The following is a 20,007-nucleotide window of genomic DNA, read 5'->3' on the forward strand; positions in this document are numbered from 1 at the left end:
TAGGGGAAAGCACTTTAACACAAATGTGCAGACAAGGATTTTCTAAAATGGACATCAACAGCCCAGGGAAAAACTGTCAAGAATTGACAAATGGGATTATATTAAATCAAGATGCTTCTGTAAAGCAAAGGATAGAATCACCAGGGTGGACACAGCCTAGAGAATGGGAGGAAATTCTTGCTAACTATACATCTGACACATTAAGTAACAAGTAGAATACACAAAGAATTAAAAAACCTAAATAGTGTGCCAGGAGGCGGTGGCACACGTCTTTAATCCCAGCACTCGGGAGGCAGAGGCAGAGGCAGGCAGATATCTATGAGTTCAAGGCCAGCCTGGTCTACAGAAGCTAGTTTCAGGACAGGCTCCAAAGCTACAGAGAAACGCTGTCTCAAAAAAACAAAAGAAGAAAAAGAAGAAAAAACCTAACTAGTAAATCTGCTGTGGGATATTCAAACACCGTGTGAATATATATTCTGTGACTAGTGTAATAAAGAGCTGAATGGCCAATAGCTAGGTAGGAGCGGATAGGCAGAATTTCCAGGGAAAGAGAGAACTCTGGGAAAAGAGAGGCAGGGAGATGCCAGTGAGACAAGGACAGGAATTAGGAGATGCACGATGGAAGAGAGGTAATGCCATGTGGCAGAATGTAGATTACAATAAATGAGTTAATTTAAGTTATAAGAGCTAGTTGAGACAAACCTAAGCTAAAGGCCAACCTTTCATACTTAATAAGTCTCAGTGTTGTTATTTGGGAACTAGCAATCCAAAAAAAAAAAAAAAAATAGTTCAGCAATGAAATCAGTATCAGAAGATGACATTCAATAAACAGAAGAAAAAAATGCTAAATCTCACGAATCATCAGAGAATGCAAATTTAAACTACATTGAAATTCCATCTCTCATCAATAAAACTGACACTCAGTAAGGGGTTAAAAAAACTAAAAAACAAAAACAAAACAAACACTAGATACGATGCCACCAAAAAAGAATCCTTATACACTGCTGGTGGGAATGTAACGTACTTCAATCATTATGATCATTAGTATAGAGCTTTCTCAAAACACTAAACAGATCTGCCACAAGACCAGGTCTACCACTCCTTGTTACTACTCAGAGGAGCTCAAATCAGCACATCACAGATATCTGCACATCAGTGCTTACTGCAACATTGTTGACATTCGTTAAGTTATGGAGCCTAGCTATTCCTTAGCAGAAGAGTGGATAAAGAAAACATAATATATATGTGCAATGTAATTATTTCAGATCAAGGGGATACAAATTGGAAAAGAAGTCAAACTCTCACTGTTTGCTGATGATATGACAGTTTACATAAGTGATCCCAAAAATTCTACCAAGGAACTTCTACAACTCATGAACACTTTCAGCAATGTAGCAGGATACAAGATTAACTCAAAAAAATCGGTAGCTGTCCTGTACACAGATGATAAAAAGGCTGGGGAAGGAGATCAAAGAAACATCACCCTTCCCAAGAGCCACAAATAGCATAAAATATCTCAAAGTAACTCTAACCAAACAAAAGGAAGACTTGTATGACAAGTCTTTGAAGAAAGAAATTGAAAAAGACACCAGAAAGTGGAAAGATCTCCCATGCTCTTGGGTTGGCAGAATTAACATAGTAAAAATGGCAATCTTACCAAAAGCAATCTACAGATTCAACGCAATGCCCATCAAAATCCCAGCAAAATTCTTCAAAGACCTTGAAAGAACGGTACTCAACTTCATATGGAAAAGCAAAAAACCCAGCATAGTCAAAACAATCCTGTACAATAAAAGAACTTCTGGAGGCACCACAATCCCTGACTCCAAACTCTACTGCAGAGCTACAGCACTGAAAACAGCCTGGTATTGACATAAGAACAGACAGGAGGACCAATGGAACAGAATAGGAGACCCAGATATCAATCCACACATCTTCGAACACCTGATCTTTGATAAAGAAGCAAAAAATATCAAATGGAAAAAAGAAAGCATATTTAACAAGTGGTGCTGGCATAATTGGATATCAACATATAGAAGAATGAAAATAGACCCATATCACCATGCACAAAACTCAAGTCCAAATGGATCAAAGACCTCAACATAAAGTCAACCACACTGAACCTTACAGAAGAGAAAGTGGGAAGTACACTTGAACGCACTGGCACAGGGAACCACTTCCTAAATATAACTCCAGCAGCGCAGACACTGAGAAAAACAATTAATAAATGGGACCTCCTGAAACTGAAAAGCTTCTGTAAAGCAAAGGACACAGTCAACAAGACAAAACGATAGCCTACAGAATGGGAAAAGATCTTCACTAACCCCACATCAGACAGAGGTCTGATCTCCAAAATATACAAAGAACTCAAGAAACTGGTCATCAAAAGAACACATAATCCAATAAAAAAAAAATGGAGTTCAGACCTAAACAGAGAACTCTCAACAGAGGAATCTAAAATGGCTAAAAGATACTTAAGGAAATGTTCAACATCCTTAGTCATCAGAGAAATGCAAGTCAAAACAACTCTGAGATTCCATCTTAAACCTGAAAGAATGGCCAAAATCAAAAAACACTGATGACAACTTATGCTGGAGAAATTGTAGGTAAAAGGGAACACTTCTGCATTGCTGATTGGAATGCAAGGTGGTACAGCAGCTTTAGAAATCAGTATGGCGATTTCTCAGAAAATTAGGAAACAACCTTCCTCAAGACCCAGTAATACCACTTTTGGGTATATATCCAAAGGATGCTCAATCGTGCCACAAGGACATGTGCTCAACTATGTTCATAGCAGCTTTGTCATAGCCAGAACCTGTAAACAACGTAAATGCCCAGCAACTGAAGAATGGAGAAGGAAAATGTGGTACATTTACACAATGGAGTACTACACAGCAGAAAAAATAACGACATCTTGAATTTTGCAGGAAAATGGATGAAACTAAAAAACATTATTTTGAGTGAGGTAACCCAGACACAGAAAGACAATTATCATATATACTCACTCACAGGTGGTTTTTAAACATAAAGCAAAGAAAGCCATCCTATAAACCACAATCCCAGAGAACTTAGACAACAATGAGGAAACTAAGAGAGATTTGCATAGATCTAATCTACATGGGAAGTAGAAAGTAGAAGACGACAAGATCTCCTGAGTAAATTGGGAGCATGGGGACCTTGGGGGAGGATTGAAGGAGGGAGGGGAGAGGCAGGGAGGGGAGCAGAGAAAAATGTAGAGCTCAATAAATATTAATAAAAGAAAATCCCAAAAAACAAAAACCAGAGATAGATGATGATGGCGCACGTCTTTAATCCTGGGAAGCATAAGCAGGTGAATCTCTGTGAGTTGGAGGCCAGCCTGGTCTATAGAGATACTTTGAGGACAGTTAGGGCTGTTACACAGAGAAACCCTGTCCCAAAACAAAACAGAGGTGGGATAGAGTGGGGAGGACTGCACCAACATGGCGGCTAACTACCAATAATAACTCCAGTTCCAAGGGATGCAATGGCTGCTTCTGACCTCCAGTCACCCCGCTCACATGGTAAGACACATGCAGGCCAAACACCCACATGCCAAATAACAATAAACCTCAATGTCCACAATGGTAGTCTAACTTACATGTAGAGGCAGAAAAGCAATGCTATCTTAAAGCAAAACACTCACATGGCCGAGGAAGAATCAACCTACCAATAGATAGATAGATAGATAGAAAAGCAATGCTATCTTAAAGCAAAACACTCACATGGACGAGGAAGAATCAACCTACCAATAGATAGATAGATAGATAGATAGATAGATAGATAGATAGATAGAAAAGTAATGCTATCTTAAAGCAAAACACTCACATGGACGAGGAAGAATCAACCTACCGATAGATAGATAGAAAAGTAATGCTATCTTAAAGCAAAACACTCACATGGACGAGGAAGAATCAACCTACCAATAGATAGATAGATAGATAGAAAAGTAATGCTATCTTAAAGCAAAACACTCACATGGACGAGGAAGAATCAACCTACCAATAGATAGATAGACAGACAGACAGACAGACAGACACAGACATCCAGCCAGCCATCTACCCACATACTAGAGGCCCAGTGGGATTCAATGGGGAAAGCAAAGCTCTTACTGTGGAGACAGTAACAGGTCTTTTGTTGTTGTTGTTTGTTTGTTTGTTTTTGGTTTTTTTTTTTTTTTTTTTTTTTTTTTTCCGAGACAGGGTTTCTCTGTGGCTTTGGAGCCTGTCCTGGAACTAGCTCTTGTAGACCAGGCTGGTCTCGAACTCACAGAGATCCGCCTGCCTCTGCCTCCCGAGTGCTGGGATTAAAGGCGTGCGCCACCACCGCCCGGCTGTTTTTTTGTTTTTCAAGACAGGGTTTCTCTATAGCTTTGGAGCCTGTCCTGAAACTAGCTCTTGTAGACCAGGCTGGCCTTGAATTCATAGATATCTGCCTGCCTTTGCCTCTGCCTCCCGAGTGCTGGGATTAAGGCGTGTGCCACCATTGCTCAGCTGACAGTACCAGTTCTTAAGAATGGAAAGTGGGTTGGGTGGTGGTCCCAGCACTTGGGAGGCAATTCCAGGACAGGCTCCAAAGCTATAGAGAAACTCTGTCTCGAAAAACCAGAAACCAAAAAAAAAAAAAAAAAAAAAAAAAAAGAATGGCTTAGTCAGTATGAGCACTTGCTGCTCTTGGAAATACCATGTTCGGTTCCCCAAACTGACATGGCAGTGAAAAACCACCTGTAACTCAACATCAGAGCATGTGACGCTCTCTTCTGACCTGCTCAGGCACCAGGCATGGACATTAGTTTTTTTTCTTCTTTCTTTCTTCTTGCCTCTCTGGAGCCCTGTCCTGGAACTCAGGCCCAACGCGAATTCAGAGATCCACCTGTCTCTGCCTCAGGCGTCCTGGGATTAAAGATGTGTACCACCTGCTCATAATCTTTTTTTCTTTTTTTTTTTTTTAAGAAGACTAGAAAGAAAAACAAAGTATAACAAGATGGGAAAGGACAATGCTCTAAGACCTCAGCCCTCAAGAAAAGTAGTCATTGATTTAGTTTACCAGCAAGTTATTACATTGTGACTGGTGAAAAGTGGTATTTGTGTACTAAGGCAACCTAGACATTTGTTCTATCTTCATAAATAGCAAGATTTAAACAAACAACCAAACAAGATCCGCCTCTTGCCAGTACCGGTAGCACAGGCCTGTAATCCCAGCACCTGGAAGGCAGAAGCAGGATGGTAGGTTTGAACCATCCTGAGCTACATGGATCTCTTCTAACCGAAGAGTATGGGATGAGTATGCTGCAGGGCTGACCCAGCTCACTACAAAACAAAAAACACATTGACAGAGCACACCAAACCAAAATCCTCGAAAGAGGCAATAACAGTACAATTAAGGTGTATTCCTTAATCTTTCATTCTTGTCTTTTTGCAAAGAATACTGATCTTAAATGTCATCTGGCTTTATAAAATGAACTTTGTTAAAATTTTGTCTTTCGCCAGACATTGGTGGTGCACGTCTGCTCAGGCAGACGCAGGTGGATCTCTGTTAGTTCGAGGCCAGCCTGGTCTACATGCGCAGAGCAGAGTTCCAGGACAGCCAAGGTTACACAAAAAAATCCTACCTCGAAAATCAAAAAAAGAAACAATGCCACCCAACAAAAAATGTCTTTCTACAGCTGACAACAATATCCACAATATAGCTCCTACCAACTTGGTCAGAGCAGCTAATTTGAACTCATGAGATTAAAGTAATATTTTAATCAGGTACAGTAACAAGGATCTGGAAAACATCTAATTTTCTTTTTTTCAATAAATGTCAAAGCTATGACAACTAATAAGTCTGACAGTTAACCGAACATATTCTGAAATCGTTCCATATGTCCTAAGCTCTCTAAATTTTGGCAGCTGGACTAGGCCATGATCTGAAATGTCAAAAGAAAGTTGTCATTTAATTCAAGCTGAATTCGGCAAATCCTCGGTGGTGGCCTACTTACATATTTAGTGCTTTGCTAGCACTGACCGAGGCTCCATTAAATTACAAACAAATAGAATGAAAGAAACCATGTCTGCAACTTCACGGGAAAGAGACACATCTCATTTTCCCATTCTACTTCCGAACGTGATACCAAAGGATCCAGAAAAGAGCAGAGGGTAACAGCAAGGAAATCTCAGCAAAACAAAAGTGTACGCTCGTTTGTCAGTTACAAATCCTATATCCTCTTCTGGTAACCCGCTGCACACTGCATAAAGTTTACCAAGAATTAAGGATCAGCTAAAAAAGTACATTTTTTAGCCCCAGCCCGCCTGCCTTTCCAAGAGTCTTTCCCTGATCCTCCCATCAGAACAAATTAAAGACTGTTATTTTGAGGCACAAGGTGATGACTTCTCTAAAGGAGAGTGTAGGCCCCAGGTAGTCAGGTCAGGCTCCCGACGCCGGGAGGGGAAGCGAGCCCAGCCCCCGACCGGGTCCCAGAGCCCAGGAGTTCCGAGCCGCCGCTCCGGCTCCGGCGACCACGACGGGACAACGCACGTACCCTGACCCAGCGGGCGGCGGCGGGGGCCACCCGCCACAGCATATGGAGCTCAGGGCTGCCCGGCCTCCCCGCGCGCCGCGCTGGGCCTGGCTGAGCTGCCGAGGGGCCGACGCCTCCTCCCCGCGGCCGGGTGCACGTGGGCCGAGGCCGCAGGCCCCCGACACCGGCCGCGGAGACCGTGGGTAGAGCTGGGTGCTCCCCGGGCCGGCGAACGCGGAAGCTGGGCCCGCGCCGGGGCCGCCCTGCGGCGCGGAACCGACACTCACCGTGCCTCCGTCCTTAATGATGATCTTCTTGGCCAGCATGATACTGCGGTTCGCGGCCCGTTTCTTTTTCTTCCCCTGGGTCATTTTACCATCCTCGACTCCCGGCGCTGCAGCAGCCACTCAGGGGGCGGGAGGCCCCAGCGGCGAGTGCTGTCCCGCCACTACTGCCGGGCCGAGCCGCTCCGGGCGCACGCCGCCATCTTGAGGGCCCGGCCTGCCTCCGGCGGCGCGTCACATCGTGCGATGGGCTGAGTCGCCCGCCCCGCCCCCGTGACGCAGCCCCGCCCCCGCATGCGGCCACGCCCCTCAAAGCTGCACTAACGGAGGGCAGGGAGGTGTCCTGGGGCCGGGTGGGGCCAGGTCCCTGGACTAGCTGGTTGGTCCTTTCTTTCTAAGGTGCTGAGCAGCGGGTATGATAACTGTTTCTCCTTCGCAGATGAAAGAACTCAAGTTTCAAAAGTTATTACCTGCTCAAATCTGACAAAGAGTTTCTCAGAACCTCTAAATAGGCGTCCCAAACTATGCGCATCTGCGTCAACTGCTTCCCCACCGAAACAGAACTGAAGGCAACAGAAACAGCTTTACAGGAATGGTTGGTAGTACGTAGAGGGTTGTTTTTGTATTTTGTTTTGTTTTGTTGTTTGTTTTAGCTATTGATCTGATGCTCAGCTTGGTCATGCTGGCTTACACACACACAGTCCCAGGACAATTGCCCCTTCACCCCGCCCCCACCAATCTAAACAAGGTAATGTCACATTTTGAAGGCTTTTGTTTATAGAAATCAGTTTGACTAGAAGACTATTAGAAACAGCATGGATATAAGTGGAATATGAAATAGAAAGTAAGCTGGTCCCTTTAATCCCAGCACTGGGGTGGCAGAGGCAGGTGGATCTGAGTTTGAGGCCAACCTGGTCTAGGGGACAAGTTCCAGGACAGGCTCCAAAGCAACACAGAGAAACCCTGTCTCGAAAAACAAAACAAAACAAACAAACAAATAAATAAATAAGTACTACCACAGTACTAACTTTGGTAGGAGGGGGAGGCAGGGGCTTATATAGACCAGGTTGGCCTCCTACTCAGATATCCTCCTGACTGCCTCCTATGCTGTGATGAAAGGCATGTGCCACCATGCCTGGCAAAATTTTGATTTTAGCAACTGTTTTGAAAAGCTTTTCCTTAAGTATACATACTTCAGTGTTAGCTAGTGAATAAGCACAAGGCATGCTATTTACCCTCCAACTGTTCCATGAAGGGAAGCTGGTGACAAAGCAAAGGGGCGAACAGTGCACCTGGATGTGATGGCTCTAAGATAGTTCACAGACAAAAGAGCCCTCCCTGGAAGAAGTGGATTAGGCTCGCTCTCCTGGTGTGTGGCCTGGTTGGTGAAGCAGACTTCAGAGGTGAAGTGACTTCAGAGGCTAGGTCATAAAAGGTTTTGCTAGGGTTTTCATTCACTCCAAGTCAGGGGACGTCACTTGGTAATGCCACGAGACTACAAGTGCTATGGAGGTGCAGCTGGCGAGGAGCTGAAAACCCCTATGATCATCTTGGCAGTAAATCCTCTAGCCTTGGTCAAGCCTTGAGCTGACTGCAGACAGCCTGACTACAATTATGAGACCACCACCTAGGACCACCCAGTTTAGTCACAGTACTGGACTAGGGAAGCAGTTCTTGTGGAGTCCCTACCCTCAGCACAGGGCTGAGGATTCTATCCCCCATGATGAATAAACACAGAATGGAAGTGCATGCCTGAACCCTGGTACTCAGGAGATGAAAACAGCAGAATCAGAAATTCAAGGGCAAATCTGAGACCAGTCTGGGATACATGAGACCCTGTCTTTACCAATCTTCATGCATGGGACAGGAAACATCTTGACCTGATGAATAAGAATTTATTATATTTACTTTAAAAATAAAATTCATTCATAGAAACCTTTGAGTCTAACTGGAAGCTGCTGAGAGTGGGACGGACTTCCTAAGTAATTCCCGGATCTTACTTTGGATGGGCATGAAGGGCTGCGATTATTATTGTAAACTAGGTGTTGTTGTACACACCTGGGATTCTGGCAATTGTGATGGAGAGACAGATTGGTCCTGAGTTCAAGGCTGACCAATGTAACAAGGTAAAGCTAGCCATGGGCTACATGAGAGCCAGTCCAAAAAAAGAAAAGTATTGTACAGTTACTCCAACTTTCATAACCTCTAAAAATTATACTTCAGCTATACTAAAGCTCCTGGCCAGCTATTCAAAGCCATTTGAGTATCTACAACAGTGTCCATCAGCTTATCTTAGCCTACGGTTGAAGTATGTCTGTATGTTTCCAACACATAAAAATAATACAACTAGCCGGGCGGTGGTGGCGCACGCCTTTAATCCCAGCACTCGGGAGGCAGAGGCAGGCGGATCTCTGTGAGTTCGAGGCCAGCCTGGTCTACAAGAGCTAGTTCCAGGACAGGCACCAAAGCTACAGAGAAGCCCTGTCTCGAAAAAAAAAAAATAATAATACAACTAAGCCGGGCGGTGGTGGCACACGCCTTTAATCCCAGCACTCGGGAGGCAGAGGCAGGGGATCTCTGTAAGTTCGAGGCCAGCCTGGTCTACAAGAGCTAGTTCCAGGACAGGCTCCAAAACCACAGAGAAACCCTGTCTCGAAAAACCAAAAAAATAATACAACTAGGGCAGTGGTGGTGCACACTTTGAATTCCAGCGCTCAGGAAGCAGAGGCAGGCAGATCTCTGAGTTCAAGGCTAGGTCTACAGAACAAGTTCCAGGACAGCTTGAACTGTTACACAGAGAAACCCTGTCTCAGAAAAAAGAAATGCCACAACTAAAAAGACTAGAATGGGGGTGGAGGTGGGGGGTGCATGTGGAAGTGTTCACTGAATGGAAGCACACAGACAATTTGGTGAGAGTCAACATGAACAAATCAAGTTTAGACCAGCAACAACAAAAGGAGCTCTGAAAGCAAAAGAAAGCACGGTGGGTGTTGAGGTAATCATTGAAAATGGACAAACCTCTGAAAAGCCTTACAGAACGGAGAACACGGTTGTGTAGAAAAAGAACCACAGTAAATATAGTGACACACATATGTTCGCCTTTCAGAAACAGAACTATAAGCTGGGAGAAATTATTCCCCACAGAAGGTGCTTGGGAATGGAGTTGGACAGGCATGAGAGCTCAGCAGACTCCTCTGTGAACTATGATTTCTTTCTTTCTTTTTTTTTTTTTTTTTTGGTTTTTCGAGACAGGGTTTCTCTGTAGCTTTGGTGCCTGTCCTGGAACTAGCTCTTGTAGACCAGGCTGGCCTCGAACTCACAGAGATCCGCCTGCCTCTGCCTCCCGAGTGCTGGGATTAAAGGCGTGCGCCACCACCGCCCGGCGTGAACTATGATTTCTTTGCCTCACATATTTTAAACCTTTAAATCAGGTTAAATGGTTTGCATATTCAATAATAAAGGATTAAATTTACGAAACTGGATATAAAACTAGTGAACCTATTCTTATCACACTATTTTTTTTTTTTTTCGAGACAGGGTTTCTCTGTGGCTTTGGAGCCTGTCCTGGAACTAGCTCTATAGACCAGGCTGGTCTCGAACTCACAGAGATCCGCCTGCCTCTGCCTCCCGAGTGCTGGGATTAAAGGCGTGCGCCACCATCTCCCGGCTCTTATCACACTATTAACCAGCAGAGAAGACCTGACTTCCATTAACTTCTCCCCACCCCCACAGGGTCTTATTGTAGACCTGGCTGGTTAGAACTAGTTCTAGGTCACACCAGAACTCACAAAGATCCTCCTGCCTCTATCTGAATCCTGAAATCAAGTGTGTTGCCATGCCTGACCTTAACATTTACTTTTAAATACATCCTTTGAATATATATCTTTAGTTGACAGTGTTAGGATTCAGGCATTATGCTGGCCTGCCTGTCATCTGGCAGGATGTACCCTGCCTGTATCCTGGCCAACCCAGGGTCCTAGTTTGTATGCAGGTGCAAAGGTCCCTTTAAAAGAGCTTCACCCACTCCTGGTGTCCGTCCCCCGCCCCTTCCTCTGAAGGGGCAGGCAGGACTTTTCCAGCTTCTCTTTTCTCTTCCCTTCTACCATTATCTCTAGAGAAGCAGCTTTCTCTCTCTCTCTCTCTCTCTCTCTCTCTCTCTCTCTCTCTCTCTCTCTCTCTCTCTCTTTCATTCTCTCTTCCCTTCCCATTTGCTTTATCTCGATAAACTCCACACTCAAACTCTGTATGACATGTTTGTCTGTCTCTCACCTACCATGGGACCTGCCAAGGTCATTTTACAACAGACAGGCTACATTCTAATAATAAAAGTGCAAATACACTTTGAACTTCACAGAGAATATTTGTTATTGGAATACTGGTTTTGTAGCATTTAAACTCATTAAAAGACATGAATATGTTAACATTAAGAGCCAAATTGTTTCATTTTAAGAGGATAGTCAGATATAACTAAAAACAATGATTTAGCTGGGCGGTGGTGGAGCACACTTTTAATTCCAGCACCTGGAAGGGAGAGGCAGGTGGATCTCAATGAGTTTGAGGTCAGCCAGGACTGTTACACTGAGAAACCCTGTCTCAGAAAAAAAGGAAAATATGATACTAAATTTTAATGCCTGTAATTCCAGCATTCAGGAGGCAGATGAAGAAGGAATACAAGTTTAAGGCCTACCTTAGCTGCTCGGAGAGCTCCAGGCTACAATGTGTCTTTTCTAAAAATAAAAGCAAAGAAACCCATCCATAAATTCAGCTGAAAACACTGATTGTAATGCATAGTCTTTTTTTTTTAATATTTATTTATTATGTATACAATGTTTTGTCTGTGTGTATGCCTGAAGGCCAGAAGAGGGCACCAGACCTCACTACAGATGGTTGTGAGCCACCATGTGGTTGCTGGGAATTGAACTCAGGACCTTTGGAAGAGCAGGCAATGCTCTTAACCACTGAGCCATCTCTCCAGCCCCCAATGCATAGTCTTAAAAAGATGAATTGACCAGGCGGTGGTGGCACATGCCTTTAATCCCAACACTAAGGAGGCAGAGGCAGGCACATAAGAATTAAAGGCCAGCCTGGTCTACAAAGCAAGTTCCAAACAGCCAGGACTGTTACATAGAGAAACCCTGTCTATAAAAAACAAAAATAAACAAATAAAAAATAATTAAAAAAAATAAATTAAAAACAATCAATAAAAAGATGAACTGTAGCTGAACATTGTGGCCTATGACTTTTGATCCCAGAACTCAGATACAGAGGTAGGTAGATCTCTGTGATTTCCAAGCCAACCTGGTCTACATAGCAAGTTCCAGTATAGCCAGGACTATATAGAGAGACCCTGTCTTTAAAAGAAACAAAAAGTAAAATATTCTTGCCTAAGACATTAACCCAGAGCTAGTTTAGCCTATGACCTGGCTTCAAGCTAAAAAAAAATAATACAGAAAGTATGAGAGTCTGTGAGTCTCTGAAAGTACTGTCCTGGGGAAGGAGTAGACACTGGGGAACAGTGTTTTAGACTAAATAGCAAATACAAATTTCAACTGTATCCTTCAAAGCCAAAATCCGTAAAAAGCCATTTTTAAGGCACCTGGAACCATTGTGGTCTGAACTTGGTAAACTCTGAGTTGAGTTTCTTTAAGTGTGATAAAGGACCTGAGGAGCAAGGAAAAGGCTATTTCAGGGGACACACACAGAAACACTTAGGGGTCATGTCCTGGCGGAGGTAAAGTTCTGAAAGCTGTTAGTCGTTACATTTGGGTGATATGTTAATCTTTCAACTTTTATGTCTGTTTCAAAATGAAAAGTTAGTTAAAACTTAATTTAAAAAGATGGGACTAGAGACCTGGCTCAGTGGTTAAGGGTACTTAGTTATTCCTGAGAAGACTCGAGTTTGGCTCCTCACAGCCACATCTGGTAGCCACCAGTAATCCGAACTTCATGGCATCCGACACACTCTTCTGGCTTCCACTGGTACCTCACATACACAGATATATGCTCATATGCAGAATTAAAACACATTAGAATTGTTTACTGGGGCGGGTGAGATGGCTCAGTTGGTAAAGGTGCTTGCTGCCAAGCCTAATGCTCTAAAGCAGATCCCAGAGCCCAAGTTTTTACACACAAACTCTCCCCTCTGACTTCCATATTGGCACCATGGCACTCCCCTCCCACACACACAAAATGTTTTTAAATGTAGTTTAAGGGGGCTGGAGAGATGGCTCAGTGATTAAAAGCATTGGTTGCTCTTCCAAAGGACTGGGGTTCAACTCTAAGAACCTACCATGTTATAGCTCACAACCATCTGTATGTAAATTCAATTCCTTGGGGTTCTGGCCTCCTTAGGCACCAGGTATGAAAATGGTGCACCGATCTACATTCGGACAAAATACACATAAAAAAGTAAAATGTAATTTAAAAAATTATTTTAAATGCTCTGTCTGGTGTGATAGGGAAGACCAGCGCCTGGAAGGCTATGGCAGCAGGGGCCATTTGAAGTTAGTCTCAGCTACATAGCTTTAAGATAACCCAGGTTAAATCATGAGACCCTATCTCAAAACTAAAATCAATAATAAAAGGAGTTCTTTAACAATATTATCTTCGTGAGTTCACTGATATAGCCCATGAATTGTTCATGTCTACACTGCACAGTCCTTCACAGCAAGATTAAAGTCACTGAAGGGACAAATGTCACATAAAACCAAATATTTAAAGCCAGGTGGTGGTGGCTCATGCCTTTAATCGCAGCACTCAGGAGGCAGAGACAAGAGGCCTCAGATTCCCCGGGCTTCCTAATGTGAGTCCTCTGGGAGAGCAGTACATGCTCGTAACCACTGAACCATCTCTCCAGCCTCAGAAGAAATACTCTAGCACAGAAAGTAACATCTGAGTCTCAGTTACTGCTTTTCATGAGAACTTAGCAAAAATACGTTCATTCATAAAATGCTGAGATTTTTATCCTTTCTTTGCTGTTAAAGTATTCCATGTGTGGCTATATCAGAGTAGAAGTGGGGATGAATGTGGGTGTCACAACAGAAGCGATTACACTCAGGCAGAGAAGGAAAGGTCCAGAGTAACAACTGAACCTCACTGGCAGCAAAGAAGTATTTATTTATTTATTTTTGGTTTTTCAAGACAGGTTTTGTTGTTGTTGTTGTATTGTTTTTGTTTTTGAGAACAGGATTTCTCTGTAGCTTTGGAGCCTGTCCCGGAACTAGCTCTTGTAGACCAGGCTGGCCTGGAACTCACAGAGATCCGCCTGTCTCTGCCTCCCCAGTGCTGGGATTAAAGGCGTGTGCCACCACTGTCCAGCAACAAAGAAGTATTTTATTTCAAACAAAATCCTTTGGGGCTGGGATCACTATGTAGTCAGAGAAATTCTAAGCACTCTGGCTAAAACAAAGAAAAGGAAACAGAATTACATGTGATACCAAGTTACCGGGAGATGAAGATGTGCAAGTCACTCCTGAAATATAAAAATAAGAAACTAATCCACAGATTAATCAGACATAGGTAAAAAGGGAGAGCGGGGACTGGAGAAACGGTTCAGTGGTTAAGAGCACTAGCTGTTCTTCCTGTGGACCCAGGTTCAATTCCCAGCACCCATGAGAGTCCGCAACCGCCTGTAACTCCAGTTCCAGGGGATCCGATATCCTCACACCAATGTATGTTGAGTAAAATAAATTAAAAAACATAAGAAAAGAGAAGGGAAAGTGGAAATATAGGAAAATGCATATTGTTATTTATGAAAAGAATCTATTTCCCTTATCTATTAAACATAGGTAATAACGGATACAAAAAATTGACATGAGGAATTTATCATTTAAAAAGTCACTTAATAAAATACCAGTTTATACATTCCTTTGAATTATATTTATAAAAATTTAAACATACAAATCACATTCCCAAACCCCAAAGAATCACTTTATGTAAATGAAGTACAGACATAGATCAATTTAGGGTCAAAATTATTTTAAAAATATTGTTCCAAATCACCGCAAATTATGTCTTACAGGAAAAAAACAACAAACAGACATTTATAGACTGTTGTGAAAGTCTCAAACCTGAACCACAGTGCAGGTGTCACAAATCACTTAAACAAGTGCTATTCAGATACACTGATAGGATACTTAGTATCCATTTGCTAAATAATGGATTTAAAGAGCAAATGTTGAAACAACCAAAAGCTAGAATTGTAGTTATTCAGCTTTATTTTTTTTTTAAAAAAAATCCCAATTTCAACTATGTATCTAAAGTTGTAAATTACAGAAATAGTCTCCACAAAAGTCAGGTACTTATTTGGTAAAGCAAGGCACATAGGACCAGACTGTGGTAAAGGTGCATTTTCTTTGGCCCTATAACTACTTTAAATATCTTAGAGATTCTTGAGATGACTTTCAATATAATATAAACACTTTTTATAAATTCAATGTGAAGCTATATCTCTAGAAATTAAATATTTTTACAATGAATATTTAAATAGAACGAGTGATGCCAAAGCCATTCTTTAAAAACAAAAGAAAGCTCAAATGGGACTAAGAGCACACACCTTAAATCCCCTCAGTTGGGAGGTAGAGGCAGGCAGATCTTTGTGATTTCTAGGTCAGCCTAGACTACATAGCAAGTTCCAGGTCAGCCAGGGCTACAGAGTAAGACCCTGTCTCAAAAACAAAACAAAACAAAACATCTCAGTTGAATGATTGCATAAAGACATTTAAAGTCTACTAACTTGATTTGTAAGAATAGTCAGTATTCTACTTAAGTGTTCAGTGCAGAATGTCAATTAATTTTCTTTTGGAATTTCTTAATATATTCTGCCTTTTCTTTCTATGAAATTCTGCGGGATTCCATAGGAATTGAGGTAAACATTTAGGTTCTGCAGTTTTAAACTATGTATTCTATTACAAAAGTAACTTACAACTGGAAAAGCAATCAGTAAAGAGCTGCTATGCTGCACTCACGGGCCTGCTGGTGCGTCAAGCTCTCTGCCTAACTTTAATGTGGGTCTCAGCTGGCACTCATTCTCCATAAATTCACACATTCCATATCAGTGAAAATAGCTGATAAACAAGTACACCTTTATAAGCATAAAATTTAAATAATCTGTTATTATAAAAGCATGACACAATCGCACTTTTGAATGTCATCAAAACACAACCCACATTAAACAAAATTTCGGTATCAATATGTATGATACAATCTAGTCTACAAGCCATTTTTCCCTAAGTGTGATTATTTCCTTATAAAATTTTAAACTATATATTCAGCCCAATAACATTTTTAACTGACTAGAAAAGAACAATATAAATGATACCTAATAAAAATTTTCAGACACCTGAAATGTATTATTACTTGAACAACCTTGATACCCAATAATTTATTTGTATTGTAGGGTTAAGACAGGGGTAGACTAGATCTAAGTAACCATTAATTGTGAATCCACATTGTATTAGCACAGTTGCCCTCACAACACTTTAATGTGAACTGAACATGGATCTGTACTCATGAATTTTCTCTATTTGCAAGACCTAGGCTGCACTTAGTTGTAGGTCCTAGGACATAGCTTGAATGTTGTGGTATCTTACACCATGCTCAAAATGCAATTGTTCAATCTCTATAGGGTGGTCACTGAAAAACATAAACCTGGTATCACTCTGTTATTGCTGATGCAATGACTTTAAACACTCTGTAATTTCAAGTGCTTTGAAAGTGAATGGAATTGGTCAGGTATGTACACTGTGGAGAGTACATCTGTACTAGCAAGATCAAACAGCCAGTCCAAGTTAGCCAAGGGTACCTTACAGTACTTAACAAAAGTACTTTTGAGTCAAACTCCATTTAACAAAATCTATTAGAACTACATAAAAAAATTGTCATCTCCTTATAGATTTGTATCTATTAGAACAAACTTTTAATATATATATACAATATAAATGAAAAAATAAAGTAAAATACATTTTATATTCAATAGGTAATTCTGCATATAGTCAATAATTAAATAACTTATATTCCAAATATAGAATTATTATTACCTCCCAGTTCATTTTACTATTTCTAATATATTCTCTCTTTTGAGTCAGCTTATTAAATAACTCATAATTTGTATCCTCAACTCCAGTGTTAAAAAGAAACAAAATGTACTATTTTAGAGCAAACGGTTGCTCCTTCCCAGCAGCACTCATGGGGACAGAGTGAGGGAACTCAGAATGCTGCCATCTCTTCCAGACACATGATCATGTTACCCCTAGGGATGGTGGGCTCTTAAGACTTAAAAATTTCTAAATAGACTTTGAACTTAAATTATAGTGCTACTTAAAACACTGTAGCGAGATGGGCAGGGTGACTCAGACCCTTAATCCCAGCACTTGGGAGACAGAGCTGCTGGTAGATCTCTGTGAGTTTGAGGCCAGCCTGGTCTACATAATGAGATCCTGCCTTAATTAACAACAACAATAAAAATGACAGTAGGAAATGTCTGTAAGAAAGTCAGTTTGTTCTTGGTTCACTAATATGACTAATATTACTTTTTTGATTATTGCTTCTGCCAATAGTGACAGATGGAAAAAAATTCCTACTGCAGAATAACAAGAAAATTCTCCATTTCAAAACTATATACAGTATATACTTCATAGTTCAGATTTCTCCACATGGGGATTGGACAGTAATTGTTATTTTATTTTCAATTATTAAATGAGTACTTAATCCCTTTAAATTCATTAAAAATTTAACGGTAACACACACAAATTCAATTTAAGGTGATACTAAGAATTTCTCTTAAATATGGAAAAGAAATACAACTGGAAAATGATAGGTAAAACTTCATTAGTGTCGCCGGGCGGTGGTGGCGCACGCCTTTAATCCCAGCACTTGGGAGGCAGAGGCAGGCGGATCTCTGTGAGTTCGAGACCAGCCTGGTCTACAAGAGCTAGTTCCAGGACAGGAACCAAAGCCACAGAGAAACCCTGTCTCGAAAAAAACCAAAAAAAAAAAAAAAAAAAAAAATGCATTAGTGTCAAAGTCACTGGCTACTCCAGCATATAAAGAACCAAACTGCATTCAGCTGTCTCAAAGCAATAAATGGTCTAAGATACACAGGGAGAAATAGATTCTCTCTACACTAAATTTAAATATGAATCAAACCCAGACTACTACTTTATCAAGTTTTATGTAATTTAACAAATAACATTTAGCAATCATTTGCTTAGCAATCTTCTATGAATATAAAAATCCCAGATACATGAAAATGGTTTTAAATTATATTTGTTTGTTCACAGCTTTATAGGCAGTTATAATTTTCTAACTTTGAATAGTCCATGTAATTTGATATATCTGTACAGAAAAAGTAAGATTAAAAACATGTGATAAGACTAAATAGATCCTCCTGCAAACATTGGTATTTGCATTTGTGTGCTCTTCCAAAGGCTGCACTGGACAGTTCTGCAGCAACCAAAAGGGTGAAGTCGTTATGAGCTCAGACTTCAGGCCCCTCCCAGTATCCCTCTAACCCTATTCCCTGGACACACTTCCAAGTTTGGGTTTCCAGATGATGTACACATTTCATCCTGAAGCCTACACATTTTCAAATCATTTGAACAGTACGATCAGACTTAGCATGATGATATCTTCACAGAATCTGCTGAAGTCCTCTGTGCACGATTAATGTTGAGATTCCTAGGGCACCGTCGTGAAAAACCAGCTAAAGATAGTACATGATTATGCTTTAGTAGGATTTCCTGCAGGCTTGGGATCATAACCGTATAAGAAAGTAGCTGCTATTACAAGGATGGCTCCAAGGAAAAAGACACTATAAATAGGATGAAGAGAAAGAAAAAGTCAGATTAAAAGCAAATTAAGTTCTTTCTACATATGTAATATAAAAACAATTGCAATTTTGGAAAGAAATATATTCCAGTAACAGCAATAAATGCTGAGTACATTCTGTGTTCCAGGTGCTTGGCTAAGTACTTTGTACCTTTGGGGAAAAGGCTTAAAGGACTTGAAAAACTTGTCCAAAAGTCCCAAATAAGTAGGAGGTAGGACGGAGTGCAGACGCAGGTTTTAAGCCTGCACTCTCATCCACTGCACTGAAAAGAGTGCAGTGCCTCACCTAATGTATATTCAGTATGGGATTCGTTCAGGAAGAAAACGCCCAAAGCTTAAAAAACAAAGAGTACAAGGAAAAGTTCATTTTTGTATACAAAACTTAGGTGAATTCAGTCCAGAATCCAAGGTAATAATAACCAAAGCTCAGGACGAATATTTACAGGGTGTTTAACAAGAAGGAAATCAGAATCACGTTTTCCTCTTGATTCTATGTATGTAGAAATACAATCTACTTCATAGAAACTGGATATAACCCCCACTAGCAATCATAACTTGTTAAATATACATTTTTTTTAAGCTGCCAGAAGTATGGATTAGTTTTGGCTTTAAGATTTCTATTAATGGGGGGCAGGAGAGATCGCTCAGTGGTTAAGAGCACTGATTGCTCTTCCAGAGGACCAGGGTTCCATTCCCAGCACCCACAGGGCAGCTCACAATTGCTTATAACTTTAGTTCCAAGGGATCTGGAACTAAACATGTAGGCAAAAGATAATGCATATAAAATAAAAATAAAATAAAAAAGATTTCTATTAATGGTTCAAAGTCAAAAAAAGAAAAGAAAGAAAACCAAAAGGACAAGAGTCAGCATTGTTACCCTTAGTATAAAAACAGAAGCTTTGTTTTGCTCTATTTGTTACAGGGTTTCACTATGTAGCCCAAGCTGGCCTCAAAGTTCCTATGTGCCAGGGTATTCCAACCAGTAACATCCTCCACACTCTTCCCATCCATTCTAGAAATGTGGCCCCATGACTCCATGTATTTTTCCATGACACCGTCACGGTAGACACTAGTCTCTCAGTCACAATTTCCTTTCTGTAACAAGTGTTTATTGACAATGCTTCAGGTCTACTGTCCAAGACTCCTCTAGAGTGAGCTACTCTAATGCTTATCGCATTGTGATTAATTACTACACTGTTTGAATATTTGTTACTCTGATCAGTTATGTACTCTTTATTGTTTATAAACAGAAAACCTATCATACTATGATTATTTCAATGATTTGAGCCCCTTCTTTAATGAGTTGTATACATACTTCTGTTGACACTCATAATTTGTCTTGTGTTTGGTTTTCTAGTCACTGTGACTTTCTTGAAC

At 41.1% G+C, this 20,007-nt stretch overlaps 2 protein-coding genes across 7 annotated transcripts in view; both read right to left on the reverse strand.

Annotated features, from left to right (window-relative positions):
- Mfsd14a (major facilitator superfamily domain containing 14A) overlaps positions 1–7,018 on the reverse strand; it is a 35,931-nt gene extending 28,913 nt beyond the window's left edge. For both annotated transcript variants that reach the window (XM_057793237.1, XM_057793238.1), the window contains exon 1: positions 6,808–7,018. In XM_057793237.1, the coding sequence (XP_057649220.1) occupies positions 6,808–6,891 (84 nt within the window). In that variant the 5' untranslated portion in view covers positions 6,892–7,018. The remainder of the gene's footprint in view (positions 1–6,807) is intronic.
- A 7,522-nt stretch (positions 7,019–14,540) lies between these two features.
- The window catches only part of Slc35a3 (solute carrier family 35 member A3), a 45,725-nt gene continuing 40,258 nt past the window's right edge, over positions 14,541–20,007 (reverse strand). For all 5 annotated transcript variants that reach the window (XM_057793631.1, XM_057793632.1, XM_057793628.1 and 2 more), the window contains exon 8: positions 14,541–18,613. In XM_057793631.1, coding sequence (XP_057649614.1) covers positions 18,523–18,613 — 91 coding nt within the window. In that variant the 3' untranslated portion in view covers positions 14,541–18,522. The remainder of the gene's footprint in view (positions 18,614–20,007) is intronic.

Source organism: Chionomys nivalis, chromosome 18 (assembly GCF_950005125.1).
Source record: "Chionomys nivalis chromosome 18, mChiNiv1.1, whole genome shotgun sequence".
NCBI classification, from domain to species: Eukaryota; Metazoa; Chordata; class Mammalia; order Rodentia; family Cricetidae; genus Chionomys; species Chionomys nivalis.